This window comes from Chionomys nivalis, chromosome 1 (genome assembly GCF_950005125.1).
Source record: "Chionomys nivalis chromosome 1, mChiNiv1.1, whole genome shotgun sequence".
NCBI lineage: Eukaryota > Metazoa > Chordata > Mammalia > Rodentia > Cricetidae > Chionomys > Chionomys nivalis.
Genome location: NC_080086.1, coordinates 134,383,937 through 134,399,206, shown reverse-complemented (window position 1 = coordinate 134,399,206; position 15,270 = coordinate 134,383,937). Strand labels below are relative to the sequence as shown.

The 15,270-nt window shown below is 45.4% G+C and overlaps 1 protein-coding gene across 10 annotated transcripts in view; it reads left to right on the top strand.

Moving 5' to 3' along the window:
- The window catches only part of Clip4 (CAP-Gly domain containing linker protein family member 4), a 64,560-nt gene that overhangs the window by 32,556 nt on the left and 16,734 nt on the right, over positions 1–15,270 (top strand). For all 10 annotated transcript variants that reach the window (XM_057770929.1, XM_057770912.1, XM_057770869.1 and 7 more), the window contains exons 9-14: positions 1,346–1,486; positions 4,678–4,767; positions 5,435–5,584; positions 8,195–8,329; positions 10,922–11,045; positions 14,466–14,530. In XM_057770929.1, coding sequence (XP_057626912.1) covers positions 1,346–1,486; positions 4,678–4,767; positions 5,435–5,584; positions 8,195–8,329; positions 10,922–11,045; positions 14,466–14,530 — 705 coding nt within the window. The remainder of the gene's footprint in view (positions 1–1,345; positions 1,487–4,677; positions 4,768–5,434; positions 5,585–8,194; positions 8,330–10,921; positions 11,046–14,465; positions 14,531–15,270) is intronic.

The window sequence follows — 15,270 nt, the reverse complement described above, 5'->3', positions numbered from 1 at the left end:
TTTCCCGAGCTTCTCCGGCTGCCGCTTAGGAGTTTCAGGCTGTCCTCTTTCCTCCACCTAGAAGCTTCCATTTTCTCCATTAAAAAGTAAATTTCTCTTAGAGTTTATACCATTTTTATTCATTGCTGACATTTTTAATGGGGTCGAACACATTAGATGAGCTGTGTGTATCTGAGAACTCACTGCTCTTCTTTTAAAAGAAATGGCCATGTGCTTCTTTTTGGTCAACCTTACAGTTGTGCCAGCTTCTGGGGAAAGCCAGTGAGCATGCTGGGTTACCAGGCAGGGAGGGGGCTGCTCACTGTGCTCCCAGCCACAGCTGCAAATGTAGTCATGGTTTGCCCAAGTGACTTGATTAATAATAATAATGATAAAGGAAGACGAACAAGACCAATGCAAATGAGGAAAGATAATTACAAATAAGTTCTAAAGGTCAGGAAAATCAAGAGAAGGTCATGCAGAGTCCAAAGGAGAAAGGAACGCCAGAGGTTTTCAGGGAAGCAAGGCAGCTGGCACTTCTCAGCTGTGGGCAGAGTGCTCACACCCTGCTTTAACAGATCACATTCTATATGATGTGTGTTTGTTAGATTGTAAACACTCAGAGTGTAATGTACACATTATGACTTTGTTTTCTTTTTAAGTGTGTTAGGGAGACAATCTTGGCATATAGAGTTCGTATTCACTCTCCTCAATGTCTATGTGTACTTACTCAAACTGGATATTTTATTGCCTCCATAAACTCTTTAGTGGGATTTTATACTCCCAACTGCTATAGGTCGTCAGTCCCCTGTCTCTGTTCACCTCCCTTCCTCAGTACACACTGTGTTGCTTCTGATTGGCAGGAACTGAGGGCTAGGCCTTTGGGGAAGATTATGTTATACAGTCAAACAGATTTATTGTGTCTGTACTGTGTGTAAGAGACTGTAATTAGAGTGGGAGAATACAGGCAAGACTAGCATTTGAATTTGAATTTGTCTTTCAAAGGTGTGAAGAGGAGACAGGGTATGAAGAGCTACAGTGTGTGAGGATGACATGAAGTGGCATGGCTTACACTGTGTGATTGTTTATTCTCAGTCACTTAGAGAAGATGGTAACTTCTACACATTTCTTGTTCCCCTGAGTCTCACTCCACAGTAGATTATGTATCTCTTGTGTGGTTCCTAAGTTCTTATGTATTTAGTCTTTGCACTAGATGATTGTACAGTCTCTGAAGCGAGTGCCGTGTCTCCTTACAAGATGTGTGGTAGGTACTAAACAGAGCCTGAGTTAGAGCAGTTAGCATTTGCCCTGTGTTTGAAATTATTCAGTCATTCCACACTAACTACAATTCTGTTTTTGCCCTCAGGTATTTTTGCGCCCCTTTCAAAGATAAGTAAAGTAAAAGAGGGGAAGAAAAATACCACACACACTCCTTCCACGAGAGCGGCACCTCACGTCCGATCCCAGAAGGCTGATGTAGCTCACATCACATCCAAAGTGAATTCTGGTAGGTCAAGCTGGGACGATCATGACCGCCCAGATTGTATTTCAGATTGTATTTGTGGGATTTATGGTGTTCAAACTGCTCTGCTCTTTTTGTTAGTCCACCGCACAAGCTGAACCCCACAAAACCAAGGTTCTGTGTTTTTGGTCTCAGTTGTGAATAAGGACGTTAAGTCCCGGCAGTGGTGTTCAGCTTCATCCTTTCCTACTTTCTGTGTGCTTCTAACACTCCATGGTTAGCCTCAGTGCTGGGTTTTATGCCTCCAGCGAGTTCCTGCTCCTTGCCTCTTCTGGATGTCCCTTTGTTGCTCGATGGGGCCTCTTTTCTGCTCCTCTGGTTGGCTGTGCTTTGCTGACCCTCTGCCCTGCTCCATGCACGCACGTGCTCACTCTCCCTCTGCCTCTCCTCACCTGTGGGTGTCCCTCAGAGGTCCTTGCTGTTCTTCACTCCATACAGACCCTGCTCCTGGCTGAGGAATCCAGCTTGTTTAACCTCTTTGTTCTCCGACCGTGTATGTGTGTTCTTTTAATCTGTACAGTCCGGTTGTTATCTTGCCCACTGATTGCTTTATTTGTGTAAATCTTTTGTGCTCTCAGTCAAGTTCTAAATTCAAGTAGACCATGAGAATAATTTGTGATTTAGTATTCATAGGAGCACATAACACAAAATAGGTATTCAGTAAATATCTGTTAACCCATTGGTAGCTGGAGCAGGAAGGCTTTCCACCATCTGAAAGGATGTTGTCCAGATGTGCAGTTTGTCTTTCTCTTCTGTTCCACTTGTTTGCTCAAGGGTCCTTGGTTGTTCTTCATAATTATTGTGATGTGAAGAAAGAATCTTGCTCTTAGCAGAGAGAAAAGCCTCCTTCCTATTTTAAAGATTGTTGTCCCCCTTCTTTGGGACCCCTGTAAGTCCCACTTGTTACATAGTTTAGAATATGTTCTTAAGTTTCTTTTAAAAATAGATATACTAAAGTTTAAGCTGATATCACATTTAATCTTTATACCAATTTAAAAGAGCTGACATTGTTACAGCCATCTTTAATTATATGCTTGGAGTATTTTTCTGTTTAGTAGGATAATTTAAAATATCTTAATATGCCTGTAAAGTTTTATTTATAGATATTCTTGATACTTCATATCTGGGATTACATAATGAGATCTTACCCTCAAAAAGTCCAAACCAAAATACTTTAGAGAGTATATCACAGTCATGCGCTCGGGATGAAAATTAAGGTGCGATAAATGAGCTTAGGGTACAAAAAAAAAAGCAAGAAAATTAAGGTGCGCTCTCTTAAAACAAGCTTCAGGAGAAACAAAAAGAAGATTGAAATGCTGTGCATGTGTGTATGAACATGCGTGGCAAGTATACATCAGTGGCTGAGAACAATGCACGTGTCCTGGTTGGGACATTGTTCTATAGTTTGTGAAATGCTGTTTTATGGGGAAGCTGGGCAGATACACAAAAAGATCTTTATACCATTTTTAAAACTTCATGTTCAGTCATCTTGATGACAGTTCAGATGAAAGGACCAAATGGAACTCTAGGGCTGGAAAATGAAATCATTGGGAATTGCACTTCACAGGTTGTTTTCCCTCTTTGTAGCTGCTGTGGCACCTCATGCCCTCCTTGGGCCACTGGAGCAATTGCCCTTGGCCCCTGCTTCTAACCTTCCTTCCCCTTCCTTCTTGCTGTGGCTACTGAAGAAATGTCACATAACTGGACCATCTGTCCAGACCAGTCCTTCCTTTCAAGTCCAGGACAAGACTCCTTCTGGACAGGCCATTCCCATCTGTGCTCTCTACAGGAGAGTTCCAGCACCAACCCTCCCTCTAATCCTTCCCCACTTCAATCCTCTCTCCTCCCCTCTCCAATCTTCACCCCTTCCCCCTCCAATCCTCTGCCCTTCTCCCCCTTCTTTTGCAGACCTAGGGATTGAACTTGCAATGCTAGGCAAGCACTGTCCAGTTGGGCAGTACCCTTAGCCAGGCACTGCCCCCTCTGAGGTTTACTGTTATCTGCTGGTTCAGTTTCCCTCATCTCAGTCCCCAGAAGACTCCTTTCCAGACAAGCTTCCCATATGCCGTGTCATTCTGTGAGATTTTTTTTCTCTGACTTTCCAAGAATTCCCATTCTCACTTCTTCCTACCAGACCTCTACTCTGGGGGAAGAAGTTCGACCCACTGCAGCCCCAGTTTGGTGAGATCTTGATGAGCCCCTGGCTTCTCTTTGCAGAGCTTCCACCGCTTCCTCCCTCGCTAGACCTCGGGATGAACAGTGTCCTCACACACAGTCACTGGTTCAGGTCTTTGGCCGTGTTAAACAGAGAACTTTTCAGTAAGAGGACTGTGTATGGTTTCAGTCTGTAGACAATCCCTGGAGAGTTCTTCACTCCAGATATTGACTGGAAATGCAAGTGTGGAGATCCATTTAGTTTCTTTAAATAAGTTGATACAATTGATAAGAAAGTCTTATCCAACAACCATTATCTATTATTAAGAGCTTTTCTATCCCTGCCCCTCCTGCCCAGATGGAATTGTTGTGGGAACTGGATGTAGTAGGAAACAATGTTATATAATCTGTTTTCAAGTCCTACTCAGCCATATCTCAGCAGTGACAGGTTTGCCATGCCCTCTGGTGTGACAGAGAAGTTCTGAGCAATCCTATTAACCATCAGATATAATGCTTCAGATATTTTAGAGATGATTAGCGGGGTAAAGCTTGGGAAAGTTCTTAGATGTACTGCAAATACAGCCTCTTCTTTTTTCTTAGTTTTGCAGTGCTGGAGTCTAGAACTCGGTAGGTGCTGTGCACTGAGCAGTGTGTCCAGCTCCTTTTTACTACCTTAAACATTGAGGTGCTGGTTCCTTCTGTCTGTGAAAGTGTATTCACCGTGTTTTTAGAAGTGAATAAGAGGTCACTTGAAGGTGCACGCCTTCAATCCCAGCACTTGGGAGGCAGAGGTAGACAGATCTCTGTGAGTTCTGGGAGACTAGGTCGCCTGGTCTACAGAGTGAGTTCCTGGATACCAGAGCTTCATAGACAAACCCTGTCTCAAAACAAAACATTTGACAAAAGAAGTGGGAAAGATTTAGATATTGAGAGATGCATATACTTTACAGGAAATACATTTTTCTTGCTTAATGTTAGCAAAATTGTCTTTTTCTGAAATCATTTCTGTGCTTATTCACCAGGATTGATGCCATCAAAAAAGGAGAATGCTTCAGAGTCCACACTCTCCTTGCCTCCCAGTGAAGAGCTGAAGACCGCAGCAGAAAATGATGGTACTGTAACCCTCACTCCTGTGCCATCACTGCAGAACAGCTTACAGACTCGTGTTAAAGCTGGGAAGGAAAAACCCCTTTAAAACTACAAACTACCGTAACCCGTTTCTTACCATGTGTAAGAACTACCAGTTTAGCAGGAGACGTGGCAGCCATCCAGGGTCTGCAGGGAAGACCCTCTGCAGTCTTACTCACATTCGGGTTGAATACAGATGCTTCAAGGTTAAAAATGTTGTCACCTTAAGACATGTTGGTGGTGTGCATGTGTGTGTGTGTGTGTGTGTGTGTGTGTGTGTGCTTGTGTCTCTGAAGGGAGTCTGTCACTGTTTTCCCTAAGGAGAGTAGAGAGTGTTTGGGGGTTAGATTAGTTTACATTAGTTGATAGAGTGACACCCTCTACATAAGATAGTTCACTGTGAATCCTTAAACTTTTCTGCTTGTATAAACAGTGATCTGCTTGGTGTGTAAACAGCTGTGGTTTGGATGAAATCAGGCATTTGATTTGACACTGGCTAATCCACAGTCGAGGAGCCTGAGTGAAACGTCTTCTTAGAAGAGTTTGCCCAGAAAACGTCTTAGAAGTCCCTTTCTTTTCTCTTATTTGCTTGCTTGTTTTTGATTTTTAAAACCACCTTTAAAGTATGATTCTTTCCTGTTCCCCTGTCAGCTCCCCAGCCTGGGTCCATCAGCAGCTCCTCCTCCACATCCTCCCTGGACCACAAGCAGAGCCACCCCAAGAAGCAGCTGACTACAAGCAGCAGCAATGGCAAGAAGACCCTCAGCAAAAGCCCCTCTCTCCCATCCAGAGCCAGTGCTGGTATCTATGGCTTTTTCAACCAGGCTTTCTTGGTGTTTTTTATCTTGGTTTGTTTGTAAGTGGATTTGCTCTTTTTAATGTGTAGAAGGAGCCCTTCACCCTCCACCTTTTACCCTTCACCTTTCCCCCAGTTCCCTTCCCCCAATCCCCTTCCCCTTTCCCCTGCCCTGCTTCAGTCCGTCTCCCCTCTCCCACTTCTCCCTTCCCCCAGGTAGACTGAGCTGTGCTTTTTGGGTGACACCATGCAGGACCCCTCTACCACTGTACCCCTTGGCTTCAGTCACACCAGAGTTTCTTGCTGTGTCCCCGCCCCCAGCCTCCAGTCAGGACTCCTGGCTCTGCAGTTGGGTTACAGAAGCTGCATTCTGTCATCTAAACCAGCTCTCTCATGTGCCTTTGTATCAGCTTCCTCTTTAGAAAGGTGTCTTCCCTCTGCTTTTGCCAAGGTCGTTTCTGATGTGTTGAGAGGCTCAGGGTGGCTCCAGGTGTTGTGGAGGGGACCACTCTTCCTCAGGATGTGTGAGGATGAGGAAAGCGTCATGGCAGGCTTCCAGCTGAAGTCCACTTACATAGTCAAACCCTGTGTACCTTGCCCTGTAGGAGAGCGGAGCCATTTTTTGGTATAGGTTGTAGTAAACGAGTCTCACGATGGCCACCACTTAATACCTGCACAGAACTAGTGTTTTATCGTAGAAAGGGTTCAGGACGGTGGTTTTGGTTTTGGCTTTTCTTTGCTTTCTGTTTAAAAATACATTTTGGGGAGGCTGGAGTTTTTAGGTGCTTGCCTAACACAGTGAGGGTGTGGGTTCAATCCTCACCCCAGAAAAGCAAAACCCCAAGCCACCTATGGGTGGTGGGGAGTCCCCAAAGCCTCAGCAGTGACCCTAATACAGCAACCCTAGAAGCCGGGTCTGAAACATGGGGAGCCTGGAAGTTGGGCTTGGAGTTGTTTTGGGGTACAATTGCCTTCCCTCTCCAACTCCCTGGCCACTTTAGCCACTTTCTCTTCTGAGTCCTGAGGACCCTCCTGGTCTTATTTTATTTGCATTTAAAATACTCTTGTATTTGGAATTTAGACTTTTGACCTTTACTGGATTTTAGAATTTATATGAGTGAAGATTTATGCCCCGCCTACAACAAGCGGTTCTAGTGTGACTATGTACTTACTATTTTTCCTTTTCATAATCTGAGGGTTATGTTGTCCTAATAATAGTGAGGACGAAGGTAATGATCAGAATGAAAAAAGTCACCTTTCACGGGGAAAGAACAGAGAACAGGAGGTGTCTGTGGCTGTGGGGGTGATGTGGGAACCCCAGAGACAGTTCCATAAACTTTTCTACAGTGAATCTACTTTTTTTTCCTGTGGATTTTTGCACTGAGAGGAGGGTAGATGGCAGAGCTCAGATTAGGCCGGAGGGACCTTGACTGAGCTGCAGAGACAGTGGGCAGGCCTGAGGTGTCCTGGTCCTGGGTCTGGGTGTCAGTCTGACTGTGTCACCTGTGAGCTGTGCACCTGTCTTGGTTGACTCCTAAGGTTAAGCTTTTCTCCTCCTCATACCTTTTAGAGGAGCATTGTGTAAACTGTAGAGTGAACTGCAGAGTTTGGTGACGAGGTCTGGGCTTCACGGGGGCCCAGGCGTCCTTGGCGCCATCTTCACAGGCTCACGTTTTTTCCTGTGCTTTCAGTCCCACTCCGTGGTTGACCCTCCCAGGCCTCACCTAGTGTTCTTAAGGCCTTCTCGCGTGGGGGCTGTTACACTGTGCTTGTTACCAGTAGGACAGGGCCCAGGATTCTACCTTCTGGATTTCAACAGCTTTGAGACAGTATTTCTCAAAGATACTAGACAGTGAGCATGTTAGGGGTAGTTTTGGATTGAGCTGAAGGAAGTAAGCTAGGGCAATCAGGACCAGTCATACATTGGGAATTCCTTACCCCTGTTTGGGGAATTGGAATATTTGCACAACCTGCTGTTTGACCATCTCTAACCAGAAGCTCTGAAATCTTAAATACTTCAAAATCCGAAGCTCTGAGAGGTGGCTCTCTGATCTGAACGTGAACTTGAGGACGTTCAGACTTTGGGACACGACAGCCTGGGTTGTCCAGTTTGGTCTGCTCAGCCTGCGGTAGTTTCAACTGCAGCTACATTCCTGTGTATCTCTTACACTGGGTCTGGGTAAATACAGCAACTCTGCTTCATACGACTCGGTATTGGCCCGCTGGTCACACCTGTCCTACCACTTGGTTTCACGTGTTCTTCCTGTGTTGTCTGTATCCACTTCCATGCCATAGCATCGAAGGCAGGTCACCGTGATGGAGGAACGGCTTGCACAGCTCTGGTTCTTCACGTGCAATGCTCTGTTGGAGCACAGAGCACACCTGGCTGTGGTCGTGGAATTGAGTCTTTCCTGGTGGTTTCCTCAGGGACCTGTACTTGCTCTGAGTGCCTTGACCTCCCAAGCGAGGGTCACTGCTGTGTCGAATGCATAATGAAATACCCAACTAGCCAGATGAGTGATATTTTTAAACTAATGTGCTTTTTGAGTTTTTTCCCCTTTGTTTTCTTTCCTCTTTCCCTTCCTGCCCAAATCTCCAACCCACCACTTGAACAGGTTTGAATTCTTCAGCACCATCTTCGGCAAGTAACGCCCGCCGTGATGGAGAACTCCGCCTTGGAGAAAGAGTGCTGGTGGTGGGCCAGAGAGTGGGCACCATTAAGTTCTTTGGGACAACAAACTTTGCTCCAGGTAATGACCTGAACGGCCTTGGCTCAACACGAGTTCTGTAGCAAAGATTTAAAATTCCAGCGGCAGATGTGGTTAGTCACCGGGAGTTGTCACTTCCCGCTTCTTGTGGATGACAGCCAGGCGGAGGGCATGGGCAGTGATACAGATCCGGCTGTTTGTACTGGAACTGACTGGCGTCCGTTGACAATTGTGTTTAACATTTGCCTAATGTTAAAATTTGTTTTGACTTCCCTGTTTTATTCCCACTGACTGCCGAGTGTGCTAAGTGACTGGCAGGCACTCCGGGTCAGCCTCCCCCCACCCCTCCAGGATAATCCTGGAGTCCAGTAGGTAGATGGACCACTGAGCTTTTATCAGAATGCCCTGAAAAGAAAAGCAAAGAAAATAGAAAAGTTGTTGTGTACCCTGAGTCCTAAAAATGCATGTCTGTGAACTTAAATGTTCAGCCCAGTCTACCTAATACTGTGTTTCCTAAAGTAAAGATTGGTGCTGGAGAGATGACTCGTGCTTATGAGCACTCACTGCTCTAACAGGCTCCCAGCACCCACATCAGGTGACTCAGAACCACCTGTAACTGCAGTTCCAGGGGACCTGTTGCCCTCTGGCCTCTCTGGGCTCCTGCACACATGGTGCATAAAGACTCACAGTTTCATGCACACACAGATGAACAGAAATATTTTTTAAAGGTAAAGACGATCTTCCTTTGTATTTTCAAAGATGATAATTTTAACTAGAAGCCAGTTGCATGGAGCCACGTCTATGTTTTAAGTAGCAATATGCCATATTAACACATGGTGGCATTGTAGCATTTTGGGAAAAGGTTACCGACAATGTCTATTGAAAAAGAAAAGCTTGTGATGTAGCGTCTGTCAAGACCCACGAAGGAGCTGAGATCGTACTCTATTTGCAGACTAGCAAATTAGCCTGCCACAGTGTCATAGATACTGGCTAAAATCGTACAGTCCTAGTCTGGAGGCAGGACCATAGTACTCACAGTGATAGCAGGAGCAGAATAGCAGCATCTCCCTGCCCTGATCCTCAAGCCCCAGTTCCCACCTGCTGGGGCAGGGAGGGCCAAGCGACACCCGCACACCAAGAAGCCTATGTTCTAGAAGATGAGCAGGGTCCTCTGCGCTGAGTTTGCTGTTCAGCGTGGCTGCCCAAACCCCACCTGTTCACCAGGAACGTCCCCTGCTGTGTAGGAGAGAGACTCATAAGAACAGCCCTCGCCCAGCACACCCTTTGGGATTAATACCACTTTCAGTTTAAGTCAGTGCCTTATTTGAGCGATTTTAGAGCCCAGGCCTCCCTTTGGTCTCACAGTAGGTGGTGCGTACTTCGCCTAGTTCTCCGCCAGGCTGTTTTCACGGCCACTGTGCCAGAATTTATGTTTCCGCTGTATGTCACACGCTGTCAGAACTCTGGAGTAACTGTGTAGCAGAAATGTAGCCAATGAGAATGGGACTTTGAATTAAAGAAAACCATTACATGGAATGGCACCTTAAAGGCAGAAGGACGGGAGACAGGAAGGTCACAGCCGTGGCACTCAGAAATAATTCTAACTAGACTAGCCTGGTTAGGTGAGCCAGAAAACTGATGGCCTGCTTTCAAAGAATTAGTGTGGTTGGACAAGAGGCTTGTGGACACTGCTTGTGTGTCATAGTAGGGCCACTGTCAAACAAACAAAAACAACAAAAAAGCAAAATGAGAACTTATTCTTTTAAGGTTCCCATAATTGAAACTGACTCCGGGCTAGTAATCTGAAAGAAGGGATATTTTATATTTCCTAATTTCCATGTAGGAAGTTGGTTGGTATTTACTTGCTTATTCTTTATTTGCTACTGGTTGTAAAAGACCACTTATGGTCACCTCTGTGCTGTCTTCTCAGACCACAGGTGTGTAAACTGTGAGCTGTGTGCTCACTCTGGGCACCCCAGGAACCCCAGCTGTGGGAACATGCCCGTTTAGCTCTGCTGCCGGGGGTGCAGTGATGCTGCTTTGGCTTTTGGGCTTTTGTCTCTCCAGAGACTCGCCTGCCTCAGAGCGAGGCCCGTAGATCGTCTCTTAGACAGGTTTTCCTATTACCGAACCTGCGACGTCACTGTGCTGCCCTGTGTTTTCCGTGTTATCTCTGCCCTTGTTTAATTATTTAATGGCTGTTTGTGGTGGGTGAAGCAAAGACGGCGGTCCATGCTAGGATTTATGCGTCTCAATATCATCTGTGCCGCTCTCACTGAAGCTTGCTATATTCGAGTCAAGGACGGCTTCTTTTGCATTGTAGTCTCAAGATGTATCTTAGTGGGGCTCCCCTTGCGCAATGGCTAATTCCCTGCAAATCTGAGTTTGTGTGTTTTATTTTTCTCCCTTAATGTTCTGCTGTGCAATTATGCCGCTGAAACGTTTCTCCCACTTTTCAAATTTCCAAGTTTTATTTTATAATTTTATCATTTGAAAGCTCAGTGATCATGATGATCTTCCATCATCTCGGTCATTTGTGCAAACACTAAGCCATCTAGACTTTGAGTTCATATTACCGCATAACGATTGTGAATGAAGTGCCGAGGCTTTTAAGATGCAATATTCATGTTCTAGGGTATTGGTATGGCATAGAGCTGGAGAAGCCGCATGGGAAGAATGATGGTTCGGTTGGAGGTGTGCAGTATTTTAGTTGTTCTCCGCGATATGGAATATTTGCCCCCCCATCCAGGGTACAGAGGTGAGTAGAAACTGGGGTGTGTGTATTGACACAAGCTCAGCCATTCCTCGTGGTGCACGGGGACCCTCGTTCCATCTGTGAGACAAGCACATGCATTCCTTCAATGGGTTAACGGGCCATCTTCTTTGGAGGGAAGGCTCAAGGGGAGCTAAATTTGCCTTGCTGAGGATTTGCAATTTTAAAAACCTCCTTTCTCCTTCATTTGCAAACCCTATGAGTGTGTGTAGGCTATTAGAAGTGGCGTGTGCTGCTAAGAACAGTGCGAGGAGCAAGCTTAATCTGTCATGCAAACAAAAGTAAAAATGCTCTCTGATTGCTTCAGTCACATCCTAACTACATTAAATTTCCTGCCAGCAGGCACCCATTCATTCTCCTACAAACCTAATGGAGCCAAAATGGCTTTTTCCTCTGATTTCCTTAGTTTTCAAAAATAGATAGGCAGTAGCTCTCTGGGGAAGCAGAGTCTCGGGGATTTATATGTAACAAACCTCCAGAGTCTGTTCCTCAGTAAGACAGTATATCGTGCACCACCTCGCTCGGGTTTTATAAAACAGCCTGATCCAAAACACAGGCCCCCGTGAAATTCCATTGCGCCATGGAGCTGGGAGAAGCTGGCTCTGTTTTTCAGACTGGGAAAAGGGATTGTAATTTCTGAGCAAGATGGTTACAGACAGATGTAACCAGACTCACGAGACTAGAACCATATTGGCTGTCTGGAGTCTCTGTTGGTTTCCTTTTACGTGGATGCTGATGGTGTCTGGGAAAACTCAATTTTTAAAAAAAATCGTATTTCTTCCTCAGTATCATTTTCTTACTGAATAACATCATATACTTTTGATGTTAAGTTTCTTCATTTTCAGTGTACTCGATACATTATTCTTAAGAGCAGCAAAGCCTTCAGCAGACAGTGCTTTGTGTCTCTTAAGGTGTCTTCCCTTAAGTGTTGTTTCATTTAATCCTAGTAAACACCTGATCAGGTGAGTTGGAACACAACCCTAAGTATTATCAGCTTTTATTGAACATTAATGGTAGGCTCCATACTGAACACCCAAGTGGCATATGCCATTGTCCTCTGCAGACTCAGGGAGCCATGAACTGCTACGCTTATTCCGATCTTACAGGTGGGAAAAGTTTCCCAGAGAAAAAGCAGCAGAGCCGAAGTCACATCGCTGGATAATGGAAGAGCTGCTTAGCCCAGCTTGTTATTTTACTGCTTTCCCCAAGCCTATGCTCCTAACTTGCCAGCACGGGGCACCTTCCGCAGGGCTATCCCCGTATCAGTGTCTTAAAGCAACCCACGGGCCTTGCCCTGCAATTGTCCCTGTTTCACAGAGGAAGAACATCCGGCCCACAGAGCTAATGCCAGCTGTGCTCTGCAGTGGCAACTTGAACTCCCAGATGTCTGGAGTCAGAAGTGAGCTCTTCCCCATCACCCTGTTGTTACCTGGGCTTCTGGGACTCCCCCCTGGACCCATGTCTGGCAGATAATTGACACATTACTTCACACTAGTTTGATCTGTCTCTCAGTCATGAGGACTGGGGTTTGTTACACATTCAGTTACGCAGAGTGCAGAATTTTATGGATTTCGGGCACAGTAGGTACCGGTCAGTTGATTCCTAGTCCTGTGCTTCCTGTGCCTAAAGCAGCCTTTGCTCCGCCTTCATTTATAAAGCCACACCTTGCCCTGTAGTTTTCATTGTTTTGTTTATGGAGCACGCGTTGGCTTCACTCTGTTTCACTTGCCTTCTGTGTAGTTTTTTCCAAGGTAGTGCATTTGAAAGCAACCCCCACTTCTTGAAAGAAATGGTTTCTGTTGAAATGAACCGCTGTCTCTATCCAGCTGTCTTCCTGTCATCTTCTGATTGTCTCATTCATCATCATCAAATACTATTAAGTGTCTTTTAGCACTTTGTGCTGTGCTAGGCATTCTATGAGCAAACAACAGACGTGGTCTCTGATTTTAAGGCATTTCTAATGCAAGCCAGTGTGAGCTCTTTAAAGACCCCACTGGTCTTTGCGATGGGACAAGTTTAAAGTAGGGGCTGCTGAGACTGGGTGACTAGTCACACTCTGACCTCCAGTGCTCAGCTCAGGATCAAAGCCGGCTTCTTATTTCTCCTCTCTGCAGTTTTAAAATGGGTGCTTGTCCCGGGATCCTTCACATGACTTCCTCTGTTTGAATAGCTTTCTCCATCCATCCATCACTACACAATTTTCATTTAGTAAATTGTCTTGGTTATTAACATCAGTGAATGTTCTTTAAAGACAACTTAAAGAAACTCACTCACTAGATCAAATTTGACCCCTCCCCTGATGGCCTAAAGGGTCCCCTTGAACACGGCATTCATGTTGTTCTGTCATGGCTGTTGGGACTTATTTCACTTCCAGAAGTAGTCTCCTCTCTGCTGCCCATCACCACTTCCTTCCAGAACCTGCTGCTTACCTGGTGGTAGGCTCTGTGTCCATCAGCCCCTGCTCGATTGTGCTGCATTGTGTGTCCTGTAAAATGATGCATAGGAATTGTGGGATGCAGCTGAATACACTGCAGGGGTTGCAGGACTTCTTGATGGAAGTAAAGTGTGTTGGGGAAAGTGATTGACAGATGAAGGCCTTGCAGATTTAGGTCAGTAAATGGGTGGAAGAAAATGAGGCTTTCAGGACCTGGCTTTTTAAAAATATTGATTTGACTGAAGAGAGAGAGAGAGGGAGAGAGACGAAGAGAGAAGTAGACATAGAGATAGAGAGGGAGAGAGACAGAGACAGAGATGAAGACAGAGACACAGAGAGAAACTCATTGGGAGGCAACCCTTGCAGTGGAGGGCAGAGTCAAGCACAGAGGCCTTGGATTATATTGCCGCCCAGGTTTATCAGATTCAGGCAGTTTCTTTTTTCCAGTATCAGAATTGGTGATATTTTTATAATTTTAACCTTATCTGTTAAACTTGGTATAAAACAAACTTATCTCCATATTTTTTAGTTTTGCCTTTGAAGATAAAATTTCAAAAGAAATCAGAAATCATGGCGGGCCCAGTTCCTAGGCCTGGAAAGCAGCGGCAACAACAATAAGAGAATAATAACAGGGGCACTGGTACAGCACAGTGGTAGGACTGTCACGTCCAAGGCCGGGGTTCAGCTCCCAGACCCATAAAAGTCACCAGGCAAATAAATGTCAGAAGTTAGGGTCCTGTTTCAGATGACTGAATTCCACGCTGCCTGTCCTTGGTAGTGAAGATCCCCCATCTGCGGATTGCCTGTCTTCCATGCTAGGGCAAAACACTCTCCTGACTCACGTGACTGCCCAGTTGTTGAATGAATGGGATAACAAATGCCAGTTGGCGTGAAAGCATCATTTGCGCGTCCACCCTAACCAGAAGACCAGCTACATCTAACGAGGCACTCTCTGCTTGTTTTCTTCACAGACTTTCAGATTCCCTGGATACGCTTTCAGAAATATCTTCAAATAAACAGAACCATTCTTATCCTGGTAAGATGGTGGTTTTTAAATTCAGCTTAAAGTATTTCTTAACTTTCACTCATTGAAATGTGTTTTTATTGTTCAGTATCTGTAATCAGTATCTTTCTATGAATGACTGTCTGAAATGCATCTGCATAGTGCATGCAACCCGGAGCATATGTTTCCTGCCTCCCAGCTGTGTTGTGTAAACCCCAAGATCCCACCTCCCTCTCCACTGCCCCCCTTTTGTATGTCCCATACTAAGGTTATGAGCCTTGAATTTTGTATTCATAATTCCTTTGATTTTTCTTGTTCTTTCCTACCGTATGCAGCTGTGTCAGTAAACCATGTTTTGTTTTTAGCATTTCAGGGCAATGCGTGACTGCTTAGCTTCTGGTCACTTTGCTGCCCCCTCTTCTTTATTCCTACACGCTGTGCTGCTCTGCACATGTGTAGAAGTTGCCCCGGTTGGTGGTAAGCATGGCTACCATGCCCATGCCCTCCCCGGGGATGCCAGGTGTCTGCATTCCCCTCAGCCACTGGCAAGGCCTTGTTCTGCCTAACCTCAGCAAATGCCATCTTGTTCGGCGTGGAAATAGTTGCTGCGCTGCTAGATTTAAACAGTATTTTGTTGTGGCTTTAATTTGCGTTTTCCAGATTTTAATTAGTTGACATGGACACAGTTGGTCCTTTTAGTTTTCACGTGGGACACACATAGTTCCTTTCTTCTGTTTAAGCCTCTCGCTCTTCTTCTTTGGGGCAATTTGCCT